Consider the following 22,833-nt stretch of genomic DNA (forward strand, 5'->3'; position numbering starts at 1 on the left):
TAACATGTTAGAAGAGACAAGTAAAGGGACTACTCACCAACTCTCTGGATTGTTCCTGCCCTCTCTTCCTGCAGAATTCCTCTCATGACGAATGTGACATGTGACTCTGACACAAGCGGAATGAAGGCTCCATGTGACCTCCATGTTCATTATTAGTAAACCTTACTTTCCATGTTAGATAAACAATACATATTAATAAAAGCTTTAGTGTGTTCTTTTCATTCCCAATGGATTATTTTACATGGTCCATTTTGAGGACGATAACTTAGAGAATCTTTCAGTCCTCTTGGTGTTATGTAGCCTCTAATTTTTCTTAATTTCAGATACCTCTGCTGCCGGTATTTATAGCCTGCTTTTGTTAGTAGGCATTTCTGTCCTGTGCATCCTAACGGTTATACCCTGCAGCCTCTCTTCCCAGACATGGCTTTTCACTACTGTACATCCCCTGGCCTCTGATTATTGCTCTGCCTCTGATGGCCAGAGAAAAGATTCTGGAAATATATAAAATATTATCCTACCTGCCACAAGTCAATGGTTGTACAGTTCAACATTGCAGCAATTCACCATAATGTTTAGCACCCTACTATGTGTAAGAAGGAACCTCGGTAAAAAACATACAAGAACCACAACTTCAAGGATGTTTGAAAGCATGCAAGAGCTTAAAGCTTATGGACTTTCACTTTCTTCAGGCAAATTTAGACCCAATCTGTGTGTAGTTTCATTTTGTTTTCAATTTCCTAGTTAACTGACTATAAACCTAGATACCTATTTGCTGCCATCTAGTGTAATAAAGTAGGTTAATTATGCATGGAATTCTGAGCTCATTACATGGTTGAATGTTAGCACTTAAAATACTTCTTCATTTTGGTTTCTTAAAAGCTTTCAAAGTGCCTAATCAACGACCTATTTTTCTTATCACTGGGACCCTGGACTTGGTCTTAATATTGTCATAGAGTCTAGGGATCAGGATCAAGCTTGGTTCACTCTATAAATGTGACACTTTGAAGTTTGGTGGGGCCTCAGAGGTTGGTAGGTGTGAAGTAAATACATAATAATAATAATCAGGAGGCCATCCTGTTTAGTGACCATGATTTTTACTTCATGGAGGCAGTGGAACACATAGCCTGGCTTCTTACCAGCTGTGTGACCTTGGCCAATTCATTTCTCTTTTTTTGAACATCATTTCCTTCGTCTGTAAAGTGAAATGGTGGGCCTAACTGACTATCAAGGTCTCTTCCAGCTCTAAGAGTATGTGACTGCATGTAAACTCTCTTCTATTTGGATTTGCCAAGTCATGTTCCCAGAATTCTTTTTGTTGTTGTTGTTGTTTTGCGGTACACGGGCCTCTCACTGTTGTGGCCTCTCCCATTGCGGAGCACAGGCTCCGGACGCGCAGGCTCAGCGGCCATGGCTCACGGGCCCAGCCGCTCCGCATCACGTAGGATCTTCCCAGACCGGGGCACGAACCCGTGTCCCCTGCATCGGCAGGCAGACTCTCAACCACTGCGCCACCAGGGAAGCCCCAGAATTCTTTTATGTCTGAAATAAATGCTGCTTCTCTAATTCTTCTATATGTTTATCTATCTTTTGGGTTATGGTTAGGAGTGGAAATCTTGACTTGGAAGAGAGAAGGAAGCAAATGTGGACCATGGTTGTATGCCCTTTATTCTTGAGAGTTGCCCAATGGAATGTTGTCCACCAGTGGATAAGCAGATACTCCCCAATATGCATCTAACCTCCTCTCTTATCTCACAATGACAACTTTAGAAGTATAATACTTGTTATAAGTGATCCACATCCTAAACTGCACCCCCATTTTTTCTCTCTTCTTTCTCATCAGAACTTTTCTATGAAGGATTCTAGGTCTATTTTAACTCATACCGGTCTTACTTTTCTTTATGCAATTCATTATAGCTACTACAGTATATCCTAAAATGTTTTATTTTCTGACCATTTCATATGTGTAAATCTTATTTCCCCAACCAGACTGAAAACTTCACAGAGGCAGGGACTATCATTAGTTTCTCATTTCCATGAGGGGATCTGGCACTGCTGTTCAGGAATACATATGGTTCTGATTATAAGGATGCTTTTCCTATTTGCTTTATATAAATGAGGGTAAAGGGTGAAGTACAAGGCCTTCTCAAACCAAGTACAGGACAGTTAATCTCTAAGCTGTAGTCTCTACAAGCTATCTAACAGCTCATAGAAGCTGATAAATCTCTAAGTCTAATGCCAAAAAAGCAACCTCACCATAAAGAGAAAACCCAAATAAAACTGAAAGAGACAGTGCAGCATATGAGGAAAACCGTTTTGCAATGAGAAAAATCTGGATTCAGATCCCAGCTTTGCTACTCACTGGTTTGGTTTTTTGGCTGAAAATGATTTACCTTTTCTGAAGTTAAGCTTCCTCATCTATAATATGAAGGTTATCATACTCTCATACAACGTTCCTCACAGAAGCATTGTCAAGATGAGACGAGAAACATAGGGCAAGAACTTAGCACATAGTAGGAGCTCAATTAATGGTAGTCAGAAAGAACTTTTATGCATTAAGTAAAGTGCTTTTACTTATATACAATAAAAATTATTCAATTTAAATGTAAGTACGCAATTTCAATATAATCAGGGCATTTGTAACTGAGGTACTAAAATGAGTGGTACGTTCCCACAGAGCAGCGGTTCTTACCAGGGATGATTCTCTCTCCCAGGGGACATTGGCAATAGCTAGTGACATTTTGGTAGTCACAACTGAGGGAGAGGGGAGTGCTGCTGGCATCTAGTGGGTGGAGACTAACAGTGATCCTATGCATCCCGCCCGGGATGCTAAACATTCTGCACAGGATAACCCCCTCAACGAAGAAGTAGCTGGTCCAGAATATCAACAGTGCTGAGGTTGAGAAACCCTGCTGTAGAACCTAAAGAACCCATTACTTCTGGCATAAATTTGGTTTGCATTTGAGACTGCCTGGATGCGTGAATAAGAAGGTAGCTTCCACTTTGGTGAATTCTGCATAGATTTGCCTAGTGCTAAATATCTTTCTATGTGAACCATTTTGGTGTTTCAGATTCTCATTGTGCACCGTCATTTTAGGCTGAATCATAACAATGTATAAAGCCCTGTTATATTTCAAAAATATCCTTGGAACTCAACAGATGAAGGAGTAAAGATCTACTAATCCACATGAATAAAAACAATGAGAGCTTCGTATGCAATTTTTAATTTGGTGAGTTCGTTCTCTGTAATAATGGTGCTGGTTCTTTGTTGAAAATCAATCCTGTGCCAGGTACTTTATGTAAATATTCTGATTTAATTTTCAGCAACTGTGTAGGTACTTTGCTTTCATTTTACACATGGGAAAACTGGGGCTTAGAAACTTTATGTAATATTTCTAGCAAGTTGCACATCTGAGATTCAAACCTAAATCCAGCTGGCCTTCAAGCCTGTGCCCTTTCTACTGCTCCCTACTGCCCCGATCCACCAAGGGTCTAAGATTGGAAAGAGGGATGGGTATGTTTTAGAGGAAATAAGGTAGGAGAGAAACTTTTATATAGATTAAGGGGCTCTGCTCAGGAAGGTTGGATTGGGTCTCCTGCTGAGGGGCCCTTGAGTGTCCATAAACTAGGTGAAAACTCCTAGCTTTCTCAGGACCTTGCACCAGAGAGAATGGATTCGTTGAAATGGGGGTTACCTCTATACCTCGATTTATACAGTTTGCCAATTTAGCAACTTTTTTTTAGGTCTTCCGTGTTTAAGCCTGATACATTTTCCAAATTCTTCCTTTTTAACTAAATATGTTTTTCCTTTGAAATCAGTTCTACCATCTAAACAAGTACTGTCAAATAGAAATATGACAGCTACATAGGAAATTTTAAATTTTCTATTAACCATATCAAAAGAGTAAAGAAATAGATAAAAATTTTTATAATATATCTTATTAGCCCAATATATTCAAAATATTATAATTTCAACACATAATCAATGTAATAAAAATGGTATTGTGATATTTTACATTATTTTTTCATAATCTTCAAAATCCAGTGTGTATTTTACATTTACAGCACACTTGGGATGCTAAATTTTCAGAGAAATGAAATGTAGTCCTACTGAAACAAAGTTATATTTAAAGAAAAATTTTGGGGCTTTTACTTTTAAATTTAAATTAATTAAAATTGAATAAAATTTAAAACTAGATTTCTTGGTTGCAGTACCCCATTTCAAGCACTCGATATCCCTGTGACACTAGTGGCTACCATATTGGACACACATCTAAATTCTTGCCCCTCAGAATGTGGTCACCAGAAGTGGCATTAGTAGCATGTGGGAACTTGTCAAAAGTGCAAAACCTCAGGCCCCACCAACTGAATCTGCATTTTAACAAGATTTCCAGGTGACGTCTATACGTATTAAAGTTTGAAAAGCACCTCTCTAGAGAACCGCGGATCTCTCCAACAAAGAGTCCAGAAAGAGTGAATAAATGAAGAACTATGAGAGCTTAGGAAATTCGCTACAGGAGCAATGCCAGGGCTTCATATGATGTGTTCTGCTGAGAAGTTGTAGTTTCCCACAAAGGCAGCCATGGCTGTTCTACTGTGTGGACTGACACAGGCCATCCTGGAGCCTGGAACTGGCTCTGCTCCCAGGATCTATGGCACAGAATCTAACACTAACTTCCATGACTCCCACAATTAAGGCAGCTGTACTCTCAACGCCATATATGCTTAAAACTGCAACTTTAGAACCCCTGAAACACAGCTGCAAGCATATGTTTCTGCTCTACACTGTGGAATTTACGGCTGGACCTTCTTGGGAGACCCCAGGAAGACCACCCCCAGAGGGGCTTGTGCTGTCCACCATACTGCCACCGCTGAGAGCCAACATAGACACACTCAACATCCTCATTATTTGGGGGTTGATCTAGTTCCCCTCGAGATTTCAATGCATGCTGCTTTGCCTCGCTAACCCTTATTTGGTTTGTTTTTCACAGGACTCGGCATCTGAGGGGCCTTTCAATACATTTGCTTAAGGAATTTATTATACTAGTCTAACATAGAAGCTCACTGTTCTCATTCAGTAGTTATCAACCGTGGTTGCCATTAGCACCTGGGGCATTTAAAAAAAATACCAATGCCCAGGCATCATCCCAGTCTTTTTTGTTTTTTCACTCCATACATTGAGAGTAGCATTTATTGTTTTTTAAAGATATAATTGACATAACACTGTATAGGCATCACCTAATCTAATTAAATTAGATCTCTGGAATGTAGTTTGTTAAAGATCCCCAGGTGATTCTAATGTGCAGCCAGAGCTGAGAACCACTGGTCCAGTTTGAAAGAGCCCTTAGCTGGCAGTCAGGTGCCTTAAGTCAATGCTTCTCCATCTTTAATGTTCCTACGGATAACCTGGGAACTTGTTAGGATGTAGATTCTGATTCAGCACGTAGGAAGGTAAATAAACCTAACTTTGTGTATGGATGTGTCCCTAGTGGCATTTGGTTGGCGACTATCATCAGCCTTTCTCCATCGCAGCAAACTAGGATAAGTTAATCACTCTCTCCTTACTCCTCTTTGAAGCCTTCCTCTCTCTCCACCCTCAGCTCTTAGTAATCACAACTTTCTTTGATTTCCTAAAGCAATTATTATCTTTATTTGAGCTCCCTTTTATTGTTAGCTCCTTCTCATATGCACATGTATCATTTCCTGTACTACTTACAGTTCTTCAAAGGCAGAATCCATGTGTCATGTTATTTTTATAATTCCCACAACACCTGAAAGAGTGCCTTACACATAATAGGTGCTGCATAAATGCTTCTTGATTAATGGCATATCTATGTGAAAGTCTCTTAAAAATCCCAAAGGACTTAAAAATGCAAGATGTTTTTCTTTGTTGAGCAGAAAAAAAAAGTTCAGATGGGCAAGGTGGTAGAGGAGATTAGAGATTTCAATTTTTGTGTTAGCTTTTTTCATTCTGGCTACATGTTTGAATTTTGGAGAACTACTTTGTAATTTAATGGTTTTAATTATTTCTTTGGAAGAGGACATTATTCACATCTTAGACCAGATAATTCTTTGCTGTGGGGACTGTCCTGTGCATTGTAGGATGTTTCACAGCATCTCTGGCCTCTACCTGCTAAATGCCTGTGTCTTCCCTCCCCCAGCCATGACAATCAAATATGTCTCCAGCAAACAGCTGCTGGGAAGGAAACTCATCCCTGGTTAAGAATCCTTGGTTTAGAAGAATGAAGTATGACACAGCTGCCTTACTGCAGCAGTAAATACCTTTAAAAATTAACACACACACACACACACACACACACACAAGAATGGCAAGCTGTGTTCCTGAGAAACATGTATACGTACTTATAGAAAAATGTTCTCTCATTGCATTTTGGAAGCCATGGCTATGTATACCATATTTATCTTTGCATGGGTCATATTGGTCATTCTTTAATGGAAATAGAAATATATACATGAAACATTTAAAAAATCTGAATATACACTTAAGAATTCAAACATGTGGTGGGAGTAAGTTCACCAAGCAAGAAAATGTACACAGAGCAGAAGTTATTAGGAAAGAATGACCAGGCTGATTCTCTCTCAGGGAGCGGGTCCAGCCTCTTTATATAAAATAGTCGTCTGCTGTGCCATCACCCTTGGACCGAAAATACTGGTTCAGCAAGTGATGATGTTAAGCTGAAGCCTGGCACACAAACAGGCGTTCAATGATTGTTTGTTGGGCCTCCCTGGTGGTGCACTGGTTAAGAATCCTCCTGCCAATTCAGGGGACACGGGTTCGAACCTTGGTCCGGGAAGATCCCACATGCCACGGAGCAGCTAAGCCGGTATGCCACAACTACTGAGCTTGTGCTCAAGAGCCTGCGAGCCACAACTACCGAGCTGGTGTGCCACAACTACTGAAGCCCACTCGCCTAGAACCCATGCTCTGCAACAAGAGAAGCCACCTTAATGAGAGGCCTGCGCACTGCAATGAAGAGTTATCCCCCCGCTCGCTGCAACTAAAAAGAAAGCCCGTGTGCAGCAACGAAGACCCAAGGCAGCCAAAAATAAATAAATAAACAAACAAACAAATAAATATGATTGTTTGTTGAATAAATGAACAAATGAATGAATGCACGTTGAATGTGCCTGTGAATCTAAAACTAAGAAGCTTTGGTGTGCTCATTACAAAAGACCCTGTTTTATGGCATTTGAAACTCCAAACCTTAGAAATGAAATTACATAGAAGACTGTATCATCATCAGTGAGAATTAAATGGCCTCGACAAAATTACAAGACAAGGAAAATAAAGGCTCATTCATCAGTTGGTTTCTTCTGGCGATAGAAGGCTCCCCTGAGACTTTAGAAGGTTCATGTTTTTCATGACAGAGATTTGACTTTGGCAAAGCACGGCTATACTTTTAGGTTTGGATGAGAATATCCCCACATGTACTTTTTCCTCCCATTCCTGGCGAAGAACTTGCATGGGAGACCCAAACAAGAGGCTCCAGTGATGGGAACAAGCAGGATACCTTCTGGGCTCAGAGGGGAAAAGATGATATAAGTCAGTGGTTCTTGAATTCTGCTATACTTCAAAATCACTGGGGAACTTTGAAAAATCACATGCCCAGGTAACTAAATTGGTGATTCCATAAATTACCAATGAAAGCAGAATCTCAGAGGCTAGAACTCAGGCATTGGTATTTTTTTCCAATTTCCCAGGAGATTCCAGCATATGATGTGTTAATTTTGTCTATAGCTCCTCTGCCAGCTACTGATTTTCAGGAATTTGGATCATCTCATTGAAAAGAACCTTACAACATCATTCACAAGTGCTTCGGTTAAGTTTCATTTAGGACATTTTCATATGCTCGAGGGAGCCAGTAGTGTCTTTTGTGCAGTGAGTTACAATTCCCTACTTTATGACAGTGGTGTGCCTAAATTAATGATAGGGATTCTTAAATTGAAAAAATGACTGTCCAATAGAGGATAAGAAGCAATAAAAATTAAATTATATGTGTAAATTTTAGTGTTAAGTATAATTTCTTGCTTTATACATTTTAGATCATGTTCTTACTGAGAAAAAATTCACATAATATAAAGTTTGCCATTTTAACCATTTTAAAGTAGCTTTTAGTGTATTCACAATGTTGTGCAACCATCACCACTACCTAATTCAAGAACATTTCCATCACTTCGACATAGAACCCTATACCCATTACTAGTGACTCCCAATTTCCCTCCCCCTCATTCCCTAGCAACTACTAATCTACTTTCTATCTTAATGGATTTGTCAATTCTGGAAATTCTATTCAAATGGAATAATATAATATGTGGCCTTTTTTGTCTGGCTTTTTTCACTTAATAACATATTTTCAAGGTTGTAGCATGTATCAATATTTTATTTCTTTTTATGGCTGATGAATATTCTATTACATGATTATACTACATTTTGTGTATTATCCTCTCATCTGGTGATGAACACTTGGGTTGTTTCCACTTGTTTATTATTATGAATAATGAAGCTATGACTATAATTGTACAAGTTTTTATGTGAGCCTATGTTTTCAATTCTCTTGGGTACCTACCTAGGACCAGTATTGCTGGGTCATGTGGTAACTCTGTGTTTAACTTTTGAGGAATGATTAAACTGTTTTTCTACAGTGGCTGTATCAGTTTACATTCCTACTGGAGGCTCCAATTATTCCACATCTTCTTGCTTTATATTTTAATTATTTGATTATTATCTAGGATGTCCCTTACCTTAACCAAACAGAAAATAAATCTTACTAAATTTAATGCTAATTATTTCTTTGACATCTCAAAACCGTGATATACAGAATACTTTTTTCTTGAATAATGAAACTATGGCAGTTCTGTTTCCTGAGTCAGTTATCCTGCAGGGCAGTAAGTACGTGTCTTTGAGGTGATGCTCCTGTTTCCGTCCTCCAGCAGGCTACCCTGTTGGAACTCGGGGCTGCTGGAGCTGCCTTGGTACATCCCCCCTCTAGCCAGAGAAAAGAACACCAAGGAAAATAGTGCCCACACCCTTCCACCCAAGAAGCCCTATTAGTAGGCACAACAGTTTTAAGAGAATTGATGGGAGAAGAGAGAAAAATCTTCAAGCAGATAGGAAAGTATATGATCATTCTGTCCAAGAGAGTTCAGTGAAATAATGTGAGAGCACTAAGTAAGCTAAATGCACCAGATAAATGCTGTGGAGAAGAAAGGAAAGATGATTGATTAGTGCCCCTGAATGTTCAAAACTAGGATTAATTATGTTCAGCTGCAGCTATTTAAGAAGAGAAGTAAATATATTTTATAATGAAAATGTTCCGTGAAAACTTAACTAAAACAACAAAACAAGTTTTGGTGAAAAGATAAATGCTTAAATGCTAATAGAACTGCATGTACAGCTCTATGCACAACATTTCCTGACGTTGCCATACAGATGAGCTCTCCATAGAGGCTGCATCCAGTTAAGTTCCCTGCCAGACCACATGTGCTGCAAATACTTTTCCAAGACACTGCAGAGTTCACTTGATTTGACATTCATCTTAAAGTAACTGGACATGTTTACTGAGCCTTTATTTTAGTCAACCTTACAATGTTTTAAATGCGCCAAGAATCCATTTTTAAAGCATACTAGAGTTTAATTTAAAATAATAAAAAAGAAAGAAATGAGTAGTTCAGGGGAGATCTTGTGAATTCTTGTTCCCAACTCTAAGCCATTAAGTGCCTAAGCAGAAGATTTTACAGCTGTGCCTTCTTCAATTCCACAGAGAACCATAAAGGAAATCAACTGTGAGGGTGAATTCCTTATATTCAGTATTGTCCAATACAAAATACTTATTAAATTCTTTGCCAGTTTCCAACATTAAAGCGTTTTTTGCCAATAGTTTTATGAACTAAGTAGTTGCAGTTTCATAACCACTTGGCAATTCCATAGGTTAAAAAAAATAGCCTACCAGACTTTTTAAAAGATGTGTTCTTTGACACTATATTATCTATAAGGCAGTTACTTTTGACAAGAGTGATCAACTAGGAAGTTTACAGATTTCTTTTACCGTATTTTGACAGGCCAGCATCCATCAAGGACAAGACCTTTGGTGAAAGTGGGTGTAAGATGCTCTAAGGTAAAGGAATCACTGAATTCCTGAAGCTCTTCAAATAGAAAAGTGCTTTGGAAATGACAGGTGTACTTAGGAGAAGGATGCGTGGCCTCAAAGCAGAGCTTCATAAGGGAGGACTCTTCATAAGGAAGCTGGGCAAGGGGTTCTTTCCCCTCCACCTAAGTGTTTACAAGCACTGTGCAAAACGCAGTGCCCCTCAGTCCAGAACCTGGTCCCTAGGAAGCCCCAGGAAATATTTAGGCTTTACAAAAAAATAAAAGGTAGCATTTTAGAAATACAGTTCAACCACTTGGCCCTTTCCATTTATTTATTTATGAAGTTCATTTATCTATTCTATAAAATTGTTTTCTTTAGTATGTCTTTGCAAGTTTTCATTCTTAATCATATTAAGGACTATTGTTTTGTTTTCTTTCCTTTCCTTACTGTTTGTCTATGCTGCCCAACTCAAAAGGAAATTCTCAACTGGTTGTGTTCAGTTAGACTTTGGTCAGAGGGCAAGGTTGTCTCTTCACAAGGTGTTAAGTCCCCAGCCTCTCTGTTCAGGGGTGATAACAACTGGCCAGGACTGTTGACAGCAGTTGATCCACACGATGGACTGCAGTGGAGGTTGTACATTTAAGGGCAAATGGCTGCTGAGTGCCTTCCCCTCCACGACCTGGAGCTCTCGGAAGAAGGTTGTCCTTTCCTCCCAAAGACTCCTTTCCTTCCAGCCTTCCCCTCCCACTTCAATTGCTTCTCTTCTTCCTTCTCTTCTAACCCCCAACCCCCAAGCACATGTTGGGAACTTGTATGTGATTTCATTTGGCTTTTGTTTCTGCTTTGTCATGAGTTGAGGATAGACAAGCATGACTGGTGAGAGAACGGAGGGTAAGAAGGCAGATGACTATCTCAGTATGTAACAGCTGTTCGACGTCTGTGTACAGCCCAGGAAGATCATGTTCCTCCAAGGGGAGAGCCACTGGGCAGGAAAGCAGGCCCAGCCAATCTGGCTGACAAAATCAGGCACGGTCACTGTCAAAGGTGATGTGCTGCAACCAGTGGCGCCTCCCAGCCCCTCTGATGCCGTCCCTCTGTCATTGTAGGTTTGAACATAACATCATTCCATTGACTTTTCAAAACTTGAATTTAGTAAAACTCTCTTCAGGATTTCTCAATAATAATTTCAGTAGGAATATCAGTTTAACTTATTCTTAGTTAGTTCTTATTACCAGTTTATAGCCCATTAGAAATGTGGGCAGGTTTAGCATTTAGATGTATCATTTCACACATATATTTAAAATATCTCTTAGTTCTCCAAGTGTTCATCGTGAACAATTATTGTACTCTTTTAAGGTCATAATTAATTCATATCCTTCCCACACCCTCCAGAATTTGGCTCAAAGGAGGTCACTCTTGATCTGCAGCTCTGCTAGGACTGATCAGAGGACCGAATAATGTGGAAAGCTAACTTTTCAGTGCTTACGTATAACTTTATTTCTCTACCTCAGTGGCTCTCAACCTGGGCTACCTATTGTTTAAAAAATCTCAATACCCAGGCTGCACCCCTGACAGATTGGGTCAAGCCTCTGGGAGTAGACCAAGGCATCAATATTTTCTTAAAACTCCCCAGTTGATCCCGATGTGCAGTCACAGTTAGGAAATGCTGCTCTTAGGGCTTGCCAGGTTACAGATTTCTGAGAGTTTAGCTAAGAGCACATCTGAGCTTGTCATCTTTCCTTTCTGGGAATTTCTTGAGAAGCAGTAGAGAATTGTCTAACAAAAAAGCTACTATTTTTTTTTACTAGTGCTAAGAGTTTAGATGAAATCACAAGGATTTGTGTTTTAATCCCATCTCTGCAAACAACAACAATATAAACATAGGCAACTCACTTAACTTCTCGGAACCCCAGTTTCACCCATGTCTAAGTGGAAATAGTACCCACCTTCTAGAACTGTTAGCAGTATTAAAGGAGATTACATAAATATTCAACATGATGTAATAATATGTAGCATGATGTATGAAACATAGTAATGATAACAAAGTAAATAGGTCACTACAATCCTTATTTTCAACATGAAAGCTCCAAAGAGAGAATAAAAGTGAATCCCAAGGTTATTGTCAAGATTTCTGAATGCTGATCAGTGTTAACACATTAACATTTCTTCAGGATGTGGGACCACTTGAATGGAATACTCATTTCTCTTAGAATTACTTAAGGGCCAAAGGTAGTTTCTCTTGTCCATTGAAACATTCTTTTAAGAGATGTTTTTAAGAGTGTACTACTCTGTCTGTAGGTTTAGGCTAAAGAAACATCACAAGAGAGTAGGAAGTATTTCTAGTTTAGAAATGACTGTGTGTGGCTCATCAGAGAGGACCTGAGTGTATGGTAACCATTTATTGCCTTCATAGTGAAACACAAAACAAGTTTCTACTGGGATTTTCAGATGTAATAGACAGGTGCTCATTTTAGGTTAGGCCAGCACCTCTCAGACTTGGGAAACCTGAGCATGACTCAAAGGAACTGGACTTGAGGAAGGTTGAATGTCTTCAGCCACGGTGATAACAGCTGAAGCAGGACGTGTCTGAGCAAGAGGGAAGCAGCCAGTTGTATTACAGTTTTTCTTGCCTCCAAAAGAGAAGTTACCCACTTTCCCACACTCACTGTGACATATTCCATTTGCTAAGAAAAGTGGTTTATGTCACTCTTAAACACTGCTCTGAAGTTCTGATATATATTGAATTTGTTTATTATATCAATATATCAACAGCCTTCAGATATTTACTATGGTTAATATTTTTCCCTATCCATCCTCCAAATTAATCCATCAGCTGGGTCCTCTGCCTCAGATTCTCTCACAAGGCTGCACTCAAAGTGCCAGCGAGGGCCGTGGTCTCATCCGAAGTCTGAAATGGGGAAGGATCGGCTTCCATGCTCACTTTCACGGTTGTTTCCCAGGACTCAGTTCTTGGAGGGTTGTTAGACTGAGGGCCTCAACGTCTTGCTGGTTGTGGACCAGAGGCCACCCTCCATTCTTTGCCCTGTGGTTCTCACTAACATGGCAAGCTTGCTTCAGCAAAACCAGCAAGAGACTAAGTCAGCTAGCAAGACAGAAGTCACAATCTTTTGTAACCTAATCACAGATGTGACATCCCCTCAATGCTATCATATTCCATAGGTTCGAGGCAAGTTACTCAAGGGGAGGAAATATTCAAGGTTGTGGATAGGGATCCTTCAAAGAGGATTCAATGAGGCAGGGATCCTTCAAGGAGGTTTCAAGTAGGCAGGGATCCTGGGGCCATCTGAGAGGCTGTCTGCTACAGCACCTAGCAGCACATACCCAGCCCTAAAAGAAAGAAGGAAGGAAGGAGAGAAGGAGGGTGCAAGGAAGGAGAAAGAAAGGAGGAAGGTAGGGAAAGGAAGGCAGGCAATGAAAGACAGACATTAAAAAAGACAAAAAAGTAGCTTTGCTGCACTGCGCCTACATCGGGATTCCTCTGTGGGAACGTATTTCATCACATGAGCACCACAACCATCAATTTCCTATTTCTTATTTAGAATGCAGGATAATATGGGGCTTTCTATATATATGGAGTTAAAAGGAAACAGAATAAACAAGAGTAGTAAGTTTAAGCAAGCGAAATGTGTTTCAAATTAATTCTTTTTAAGTTTTTTTTCCCCCAGCTAGCAAAGTTTTTTTTTTTTTTCCCCTTCATGTTCCAAGTTTTCAGATTAGGTTTATTATTCTTGCCATTATGTGGCAGGCTTATTGCACAGGGAATATAGGAACCTGGATGGTGTTTGCCTTTGGTGTTCTCTGGTGGTTTGGGCTCCAATGCCAAAATTATGTTTTGATTCTGTAGATTGTTATTAGTGGTTATATATGTCACTTAATTGTAAAAGTGAAGTTGTATAGTACCTTGGATCTCATCTATTCCAGCCTCTCTATTGAGAAAACTGAGGTCCAAATGACTTGAGAAGTTCAAGGATAAGTAGTATCAGAGCTGGGACTACATCACAAAACTCTCAATTTGAAATCTGGTGTATTTCCTCTTCTCACAATCTGTGCAAAAAAACAGTCAGAATGTGCAATCCTCCCCTCAACCCTGCAGACATTAAAACATGTTAGTTGTTGTTTAAATGTGACTTATTTAGCACTGATTTTCTGGAAGGATCTAAAAGATAATACTTCCAGTGCTTCGGCTAATCGAAAAAGGAACTTTTCCAGAAACTCTACTGTATAATAGGTGCTTGCCTAAAGAAACATACACCTTTTTCATTTGTAATAGATCACACAGGCTCCAGTGCTTCAGTGCTCTGAGTGGGTTCATAAACATTGACCACAGTCTCCAAAATGGCCATGGAAGTCAGAAGAACAATGAAAATTGATATACAAAAATTGGTTTTACCTTAGACCTGCTGCACATTCATAGCTGCAGTTTTCATAGATGCAGAGGAGTTTAGCTAATATCCTAACACACAGGAGTCTTTCTCCACTTCCCAAATTAGAATTGACACGTGTATATATATGCACAAGTTGTTGAAAGTAGGTATCTATTTAATGATACCTATTTAGTGAGTTTACTGGCTGAATCTTTTAAAAGAATGCAAACATTAGCGACTTTTTATCAAACATCTGTAAAAAGAGAAAAGCCTCTGTGGTTCTCTGGGGCCCACCTGGTGCCAATGCAGCCATCCATGGTGGGCAGCTGCCACCATGCACATTGCTGGGCACACTTCAGGTGCCTGCCTAGGTTTCTCAGAAGTCAGGTGAGGACCCTCAGCCCATGTGCAGGTGCAGCCTAGAAGTTCAGTGGCATTAACACCTCCAGGGCAGCCCTCAACCGATGGGAGTTGGTGGATAAACACCCTGGGCTCCCATCATTGTCGAGGACACAGGGAAGGCACACTCTTCACAGCTTCTCAGAGGGACCTCTGTGGGGTTGGACCCCCGTCAGCCACTATGGGCACGAGCCGAAGAGCATACACTTTGTTAGCTGTTTTCCCCTCCCCACGTCCCTCTTTCCCTTTCCTGGGGTCACCCTCCAAATAAACTAAACTACCTGGGCCCAAATCCTCATCTCTAGCTCTGGTTTCTTAAACAGGCCCCAAGAAATAATGTCGGAAATAAAGACAAAATTGTTTGTCCCTGGAATCGGGGCTGACAGAGAAATAACTGGCAACCAGCAGTTCTGTAGCTGCGACCCAGGCAAACAGCATTTCTAGAGGAAGTGGTTGTTCTTGACCGCTTTAAGTGTGTGTTTCATTAGGACCATCTGTTACCCTCCCGATATCACGTCTTGCCTTTTCTTTTTATTCTGCAGATTCTTCCGGGAAGCCTAAATTCACCAAGTGCCGTTCACCTGAACTAGAGACTTTTTCATGCCACTGGACAGATGGGGTTCATCACGGTTTACAGAGCCCAGGATCCATACAGCTGTTCTATATCAGAAGGTGCAGGCTTCACGCCTTTCTGACTTTTCTCTTCCACGGATTTTCTCATTAAAACGTATTGAGTCACATGCAGTGGTAGGAATGCAAATAATCTATTTTGATGACCTAAATGCATTCACCCATTCATTTATTCAAAAATATTAATTAAGCCCTTACTCTATGTTGGGTACTGTTTTAGGCCCTGGAGATACAGTAGTGATTACAAAAAGATAAAGTCCCTGGTCTCATGGAGATTTGTTTCCAGTGGGGGAAGACAGACAAAAAAATTTTTTAATTAAAAAATTAAATGTCAGCTGGCAACATGGTTAAGAAAAGTAAAGCCAGAAAGAATGTTAGCACTGTGTAAATATATGCATGTGCTTGAGAGTGTCTGAGGATGAGTGTGTGAAGGTATGAGTGAGCATGTTTGTGAGTGCAAGAATGTGTGTGAGTGTATAAAAGTGGGTACAAGTGTGACTGCATGAATGTGGGAAGGTGGGTGGGTATGCGCGTGTGAATCTGTGTGAGAGTGTGCGGGGTGTGGTTGTGCATGAGTGTCTGTGTAAATGTGCGTGAGCATATGGGAGTGAACAAAGTGAATGTGCATGAGTGTGTGTGTATGTCAGGAGCTCGGGTGACATCTTAAATGAGGAGGTCATCGGAGGCCTCTCTGTGGTGCATTATATCGGAGACATAAATGAGGTGAGAGAGGCCATGTGAGTATCTGGGGGAAAGACTGTCCAGACAGAGGAAATTGCAAGTGCAAAGGCCCTGAGGCCAATGTGGCAGGTTGGAAGAAAGCAGGAGGCTGGATGGTATAAGGTGGAAGACAGGGAGAGTAATGGGGGAGAAGTCAGAAGGTTAGCAGGGCCAAACTGAGACGAGCCTTGCAGGCCACGGCACAGCCTACTTTCTCTGTGGTGGGAAGCCATAGGGATTTTTAAAATTTTTTTAAAGATGTGTGTTTTAAAAGACTGGTTCCTAGGTAGAAAATAGACTGTGTCCCTGTTAAATTAGTTACATTCAGTGAGGGACTGTGATACTTATCTCTTCCATTTTTACTGATGGTCCTGTAAAATAACAGGGGGAGAGTGAAACAAAGGTCTTTCAACATAATCACCACCCGAGTCGTTTATTTCTTACCCCTCACCTGGCACGACTTCCATTTCTGTTTACTCTCAGGTTGTACCTTTTTGCTTTTAGAATTTTAGGCTCAAACACTCTATCATCTCCTCTTTTCCACCCAACCCCCAGGGAAGGCCTAAGCCAAGATGCAAGATTAGTGGAGACCCCTGATCTGGTGGTGGTCATCTGTCCAAGGATGGTGCTGTTAATCCCCCAGAGGAGCGGGGAAAGGAAAGGTAGAGGCAGCAGGCAGTTAAGGGCATGAGCTCAGGGCCAACCATCTCGCATTTCAGCCTGGCTCCGGCCCTCGCTCACAGAGTGATGCTGGGCAGATTAGTCAGTCTGTCAACAATTCAGCCGCCTCATTTGCAAAACGGAGATAATAGACCTTGCCACATGGCTTCTTGTGAGGGTTCTATTAACTAATCCATGAAAAACACTTATCGCGGTGCTTGGTGACAAGCATAGTAAGTACTGAATAAATGGTAGCTGCTATTCTTATTATTGGTAGCGTGATAATAATTTAAAATAATATAGAATTCTAATAGCTGGGCTATAAAAGTGATTTTTGATTCTTTACTGCTTATGATTATTGGTGTGCTATAAGACCATTTTTAATGCAGAGCTGGATGCTTAATTTGCAAATAAATACTTTGAATTAGCAACGAGGACTGGCCTTAGTCAGCTTCCAGGTGTGTGAGAGGTCTCTCAGATGTACCCCAAAGGGCACACAAAGATGAGATGGCTGGGCACCAAATGCACTTTTTTTCCCAGCACGGCTGATACTGCAGAGAGGTAGGGGCCAGTTGACAAAGCCGATTTGTATACATACATTTGGACAGGAAGCTAAAATGTCTGGTAACACTTTTGAATATCTTCTGAAATGATTGTTAAATGAAGAGAGATTTAGTAGGTTCAATTTTCATACTTTTGCTTCAGCAACTTAGAGCTCAATCAAAACAAAATAAGTTATTCATACTGGCACAATTAACTAAAATAAAGAAAGAAATAGCAGTTGGGCCCACTTTATGAAAACAGATTTTCACCACCCTAATATTCACCAACTTTGAACCTGAGCAAAAAGATCCAAAAGGATGCAGCCTTCACAAATATATATTTGTCCCTTACCCTCATCCATCAGGGCCACATACCTTTGCCTCCAGGCCTTCTCTGCACAGTCCAGGCTTTTCAGCATCCCTAGTCCAAACCCAGCCCTGTGCCAGTAGAGATGCCACTGAAAGTGTGATGAGGTGGGGGGAAAGTCTTGGATCTGTTCAGAAAGATGTCATCAATTACTGTCCTAGTAGAGTTTGGGATCCCAGGGGAAGAAATTGTCACATCCTCAAACCCCCTAAGTACAACCTCATAATTAGGGCCTACCAAACTGGCAAAATCAGTGTTTTGTGTTTTCTCTATAAGCATTTAGCTATTTTGAATATCTTAGCCAAAATAACATGAAACCTTTCCAGTTTCTCTGGAAAGGGGAGAATTAAGGGAATTAGGAGTATCAGGAGTATACATTATCAGGACTGCACCAATTAGAGTACAAATGTGTTGCCTTCATGTTACCCACTTACACAAAGCGGAAAATACAAATGCATTTTCTGACTCTTGTCACTGTTTCTTAGAATTCAGTTCCCAGGCAACTCCTGCGACTATAGAGTCATGACTCCCCATCCCTGATACAGAGATGAAACTGTGACATGATATCATCCAGAGCCGGAGCACCGGAGGCGGGGAGGAGAAGGAGGGGGCTGATGCACTCCCGGCCTGGCCTTGGTAGCTAAAGCACAAGGGAATCTAAACACATCAGGCCCAGAGGATGGGCTCAGAGGCAGCTGGGGGAAGAGGCAGCCAATTCAGAACAGTCTGTGCCACCCTGTGATGGAGACCGTGCCCGATTCAGCCTCTGAGCTTGGAGGGGACTCAGCAAGAATGCAAATCACAGGCCTGGCAAAAAGAGCCTCTGGGAGCCTGTCAGCATGTTCTGCTCTCAGCCTTTTGCCTGCAGGTGCCTCGTTTTCAAAGAAGTGGGCGTGTGAAGACTCAGTCTCAAAGATTCTCTCTCCCCCAACCCCACCAAACCCCCTCCCCAGATTACCCTGGCTTTTGAAAAGAAAGTTTCTTTTCCATGCAAGGTGGTGGGGGAAATTAGAAAGGAGAAAGAGCAGTTTTACTTTCTTTTCTTTTTTTAAGGAAAATGTTAAATTTTAAGCCTAAAACGCACGATGTGGAGATAATGAAAACAGTTGCCCTTAGAACATAATTGATGTTTTATTTATTTATTTTTATTTCTCTTCCAATTGGTTACCTTTAAGTGGAAAGCATTTCTTCTGCTCTTTATTCGGATTTTTATTGATAGACTCTTGCTATAGTTCTCACCTGTATGTCACAAGCCAGTCTGCCAGTCTGGGAGCAAACCTAAAGCACTTAAGTGTAGGGAGTAGCTTCCATAAACGGGCTTTGGTCATCTGTGGAGAAATTCAACCCAGTGAAGGCAGGCAACAGAGCGTCTGTTTTGTGAGTCCATTTGTTTTTTGTTTTTTGGGGTTTTTTTTGTGGTACGCGGGCCTCTCACTGCTGTGGCCTCTCCCATTGCGGAGCACAGGCTCTGGACGCATAGGACGCGCAGGCTCAGTTGTCATGGCTCACAGGCCCAGCTGCTCCGCGGCATGTGGGATCTTCCCGGACCGGGGCACGAACCCGTGTCCCCTGCATCAGCAGGCGGATTCTCAACCACTGTGCCACCAGGGAAGCCCCCATTTGTTTGGTTTTTTTTTCTCTAAATTTAATAGTTTAAAAAGAAGTGTTAAATATGTATTTAAAATAAAATTCAACTTCAGTTAGTGAGGGGAAGGGGGTTGGGAGTTGTGTTTTGAACTAGCTCTTTCGGATCTATTGTGCTTAAGATAAGTGCTTTAAGTTGTTTGTTCCGTGGAGCTAATGGGTAGGGGACAATCTAAACAGTGTTTTTCATACAGTCCCCATGGGGACCAGGGTGCTGACAAGCCAAAGTTGAGAAACTGTGTGAAATACGCAGAGCTAACCTCCCTATTACAAATCCAGACCTGCTAAGCACTAGAATGTTTTAATAGTAACTTTAATACTGTCAATTATGCTAAAGACGTGTGATATGTCCTTTACTATTATATGGAAGCCTCATTTCCTGGGCAATCTCTTAAACCATTCTCTTTACTATACTCTTATTTTGTTTGAAAGCCAAGATAAAATAAACCATACCATAGTTCAATGAGCCACCTATCGATACTTCTTTTTTATCTTTTTCCTATTCTAAACACATACACACAATACACACGATTCTTCTACCCTCTACCCACTTAATTTTCCCATCGGAGATGAAGCTCCCTCTCATCCAAGAGTGTGCAGCTTTTGAGAATCTCAACCAGAAATTAAGCAACAGTTCACTGTCCATGTTAATCCCAAGTTCTTTCCAACAGCTGACGAGCAGCTGTCTCAAGGACCCCCTGATGTTACACAACTTTTCTCCTCGTGCCAAACTTGGGAAACAGCTGTAAAGAAGGAAACGTGTCTTCTCCCAGCTCTTCATCCTGTCTTCCCACAGCCTGCAGGGTCCTTGTTGTCCACTGCTGCCCAGCACCCACCCCCCTGGGGTGATGCTCACAGACCTCCACAGTCTGGCCTGCCAGCCCCCAGCGCCTCAGCCGACACAAGGTCATTCCTACCCCCTTCTCCCTCCGCCACACATTACCTGGCTTTATGTCTCCTTGACTTATAAACCCCCTTCTCGGCCGATAGCCTAGTGAAGAGTAAGTAAATAATCAGTTACCCCACCTAAGTAGCAATTCTAATTTCAGAAAGTTTTTCCCAATTATTCCATTGCCTTCTGTTCCCTCTCTTCCTTTCCCTATTGCCATCTGTTAAACTTTTACCCATCTTCAAGATTGCTAAAAACACCACCTCCACCTTGAAGCCTTCCATGAACAGCCAGAGCAATCATTCCCTCTTCTAACTCCAGTGAGTACTATGTGTAAACACTTAGCCACACTGCTTTGTAATACAGTTTCTCGGTCATTCCCCTGAGGCAGGAGTAATTCACCTGAATCCCACATAATATCTGGCACAGTGTTTTATATATAATCAATGCTTATGAAATATCAGTATACTGAATAAAGGAGACAGAAAAAGAAAGTACTCAGATGGTAATTTCTGAGTCGTCTTCTAGCCTGAAGGTAGTGATCAAGTCTTATTAATCATTATAGCCACACAGTGCTAGTGCCAGCTATAATGCTTACATACTGCTTGCATTGGAGACACCCAATGGTGGCTTGCTGAATTCACTCATTCAGTCAGGCAAGCAGATGGGAAATGGGAGGAGAGCTGTGTCACATTGTCTCACATGTTTGCTCAGTTCCTGCTGGGATGGACTTGAGTCTGAGCAATCTTTTGATTGCTCTGCATTTTTGTTAAGGTCCCCTTAGCAGCTGATCAGGGAATATCCTTTCCCCAAACTGACGTCCTCCCACAGTGAACTTCCTGGCATCTCTTTTTTCTTCAACACACATCCTGCTGTTGTTCTAAGTCATCTGGGTAAATGATGCTTTCTGTAGAGTGGGATAGAGGTGAATAACTCTATGGTAGAATTTAAATATGGAGATGTAGCTTTTCTGATTTCTTCAGTGTTCTCCTTGTGTCCATCTATCCTTCATGACTTGTTTTGTTTGTTCTTATCTGATCGAAGATATAGGAAAAGATGAACTTGTTCTTTGTAGAGAAACCAAAAAAGGAAGTGATAGGCAAACACATTGATTCAGTTCAGCCCATTTTTGTTTTCCTTTTTTTGATATTATAATTAAATGTCCATTTCTATTTACAAAATGGAGAAGAAAAATGCTTTCTCAGTTTGGAGAATTTTTTTGAATTTCTGGGTTCATGGCTTTTGTCTCTTTTATAAGTAGAAGGGAAAATCCTAGGACTCCCATGTTTCTTAAAGGTTACCTGGATGTCCCGCATGTTTGAAATGTTCCCATGGCTCTTCATGTAATTAAGGAAAAAAAATTAGGAGAATGGGAAGGAGTTCAAGGCAACAGGAAACCATCCCCCCCAAACAATGGACAGCTTTGGGGAGATGGACACAGGATGCAGCAGTTCAGAGTAGGGCGGTAGCCAGTTTTCCACTTCAGGGCCACCCAAATCTCCACGTCACAGCCTGCAGAATACCATCAGCATGCTGCCTCAGTTTCTTCCACCATAAGTTGGGGGAATACCCAGGTTTAAAGACTCAGCTGTTCTCTGGGAATCTCTATAGTTTGGGGGTTGACTCTCTGCAGTATTTTAATAAAGGAACATTTTTAAACCTTTGTAAGCCTGAGAACCCTCATCTGCAGAATGGGGATAGTGAAGTACCTACCAATAAATCACTTAATTTAGGAGCTGGCACATTATACTCAGTCAATGAAGGGATGCTTTTAGTATAGGCAGAAGTACCAAATGGCCTTCTATCGGTCTACAGACACTGATCATCAATCCCCAGATGTGCTACTTCTTGGAAATGGTGCCATTAAGATACTTGCTCATATCATAGTTGTGTCCCAGTTTATTGAATCTGACTGCCAAGCACCTTGCTTTGGCTTAAGCTATGGCGTGATTTGGGGGAACAACTCATCCTTTTTTACCCTCCATTTCAGGAGCACTCAAGAATGGACTCAAGAATGGAAAGAATGCCCCGATTATGTCTCTGCTGGAGAAAACAGCTGTTACTTTAATTCATCTTATACCTCCATTTGGATCCCCTACTGTATCAAGCTAACTAGCAATGGTGATACTGTGGATCAGAAGTGTTTCTCTGTTGAGGAAATAGGTAAATCACAGGTTTGTGTTTTATTTGACATGGCTTTAGATTAAATAAGTGGGGAAGGCTGCAAAGTCCAAGTGTATGCAAATAGGAAGACTGTGTCATTGCACTCTGTAGAGGGATGGAGGTCTCCTTTACAGTGCATGAGATCAGCTGGTGAACAAGAGAGAAAGGGCAGAGGGAGCTTGGGTTGGCTCTCACATGAAAAAAATCTGGCAGTATATGTTGTAAAGAAAAGAATAGGAGTCTTATGGAGTCTTTTCATTGAGAACGTCTCTAAAGCTGGATTGTATTCTTGTGTGCCCCTGCAAGGGACAAACTCAATGCACTCTTA

At 41.1% G+C, this 22,833-nt stretch overlaps 1 protein-coding gene across 7 annotated transcripts in view; it reads left to right on the forward strand.

The window, feature by feature from the left end:
* Positions 1–22,833, forward strand: part of GHR (growth hormone receptor) — a 283,050-nt gene that overhangs the window by 231,840 nt on the left and 28,377 nt on the right. For all 7 annotated transcript variants that reach the window (XM_081231817.1, XM_081231816.1, XM_081231813.1 and 4 more), the window contains 2 exons: positions 15,433–15,562; positions 22,333–22,505. In XM_081231817.1, coding sequence (XP_081087943.1) covers positions 15,433–15,562; positions 22,333–22,505 — 303 coding nt within the window. The remainder of the gene's footprint in view (positions 1–15,432; positions 15,563–22,332; positions 22,506–22,833) is intronic.

Source organism: Mesoplodon bidens, assembly GCF_964165515.1.
Source record: "Mesoplodon bidens genome assembly, chromosome: 4".
Taxonomy (NCBI): domain Eukaryota; kingdom Metazoa; phylum Chordata; class Mammalia; order Artiodactyla; family Ziphiidae; genus Mesoplodon; species Mesoplodon bidens.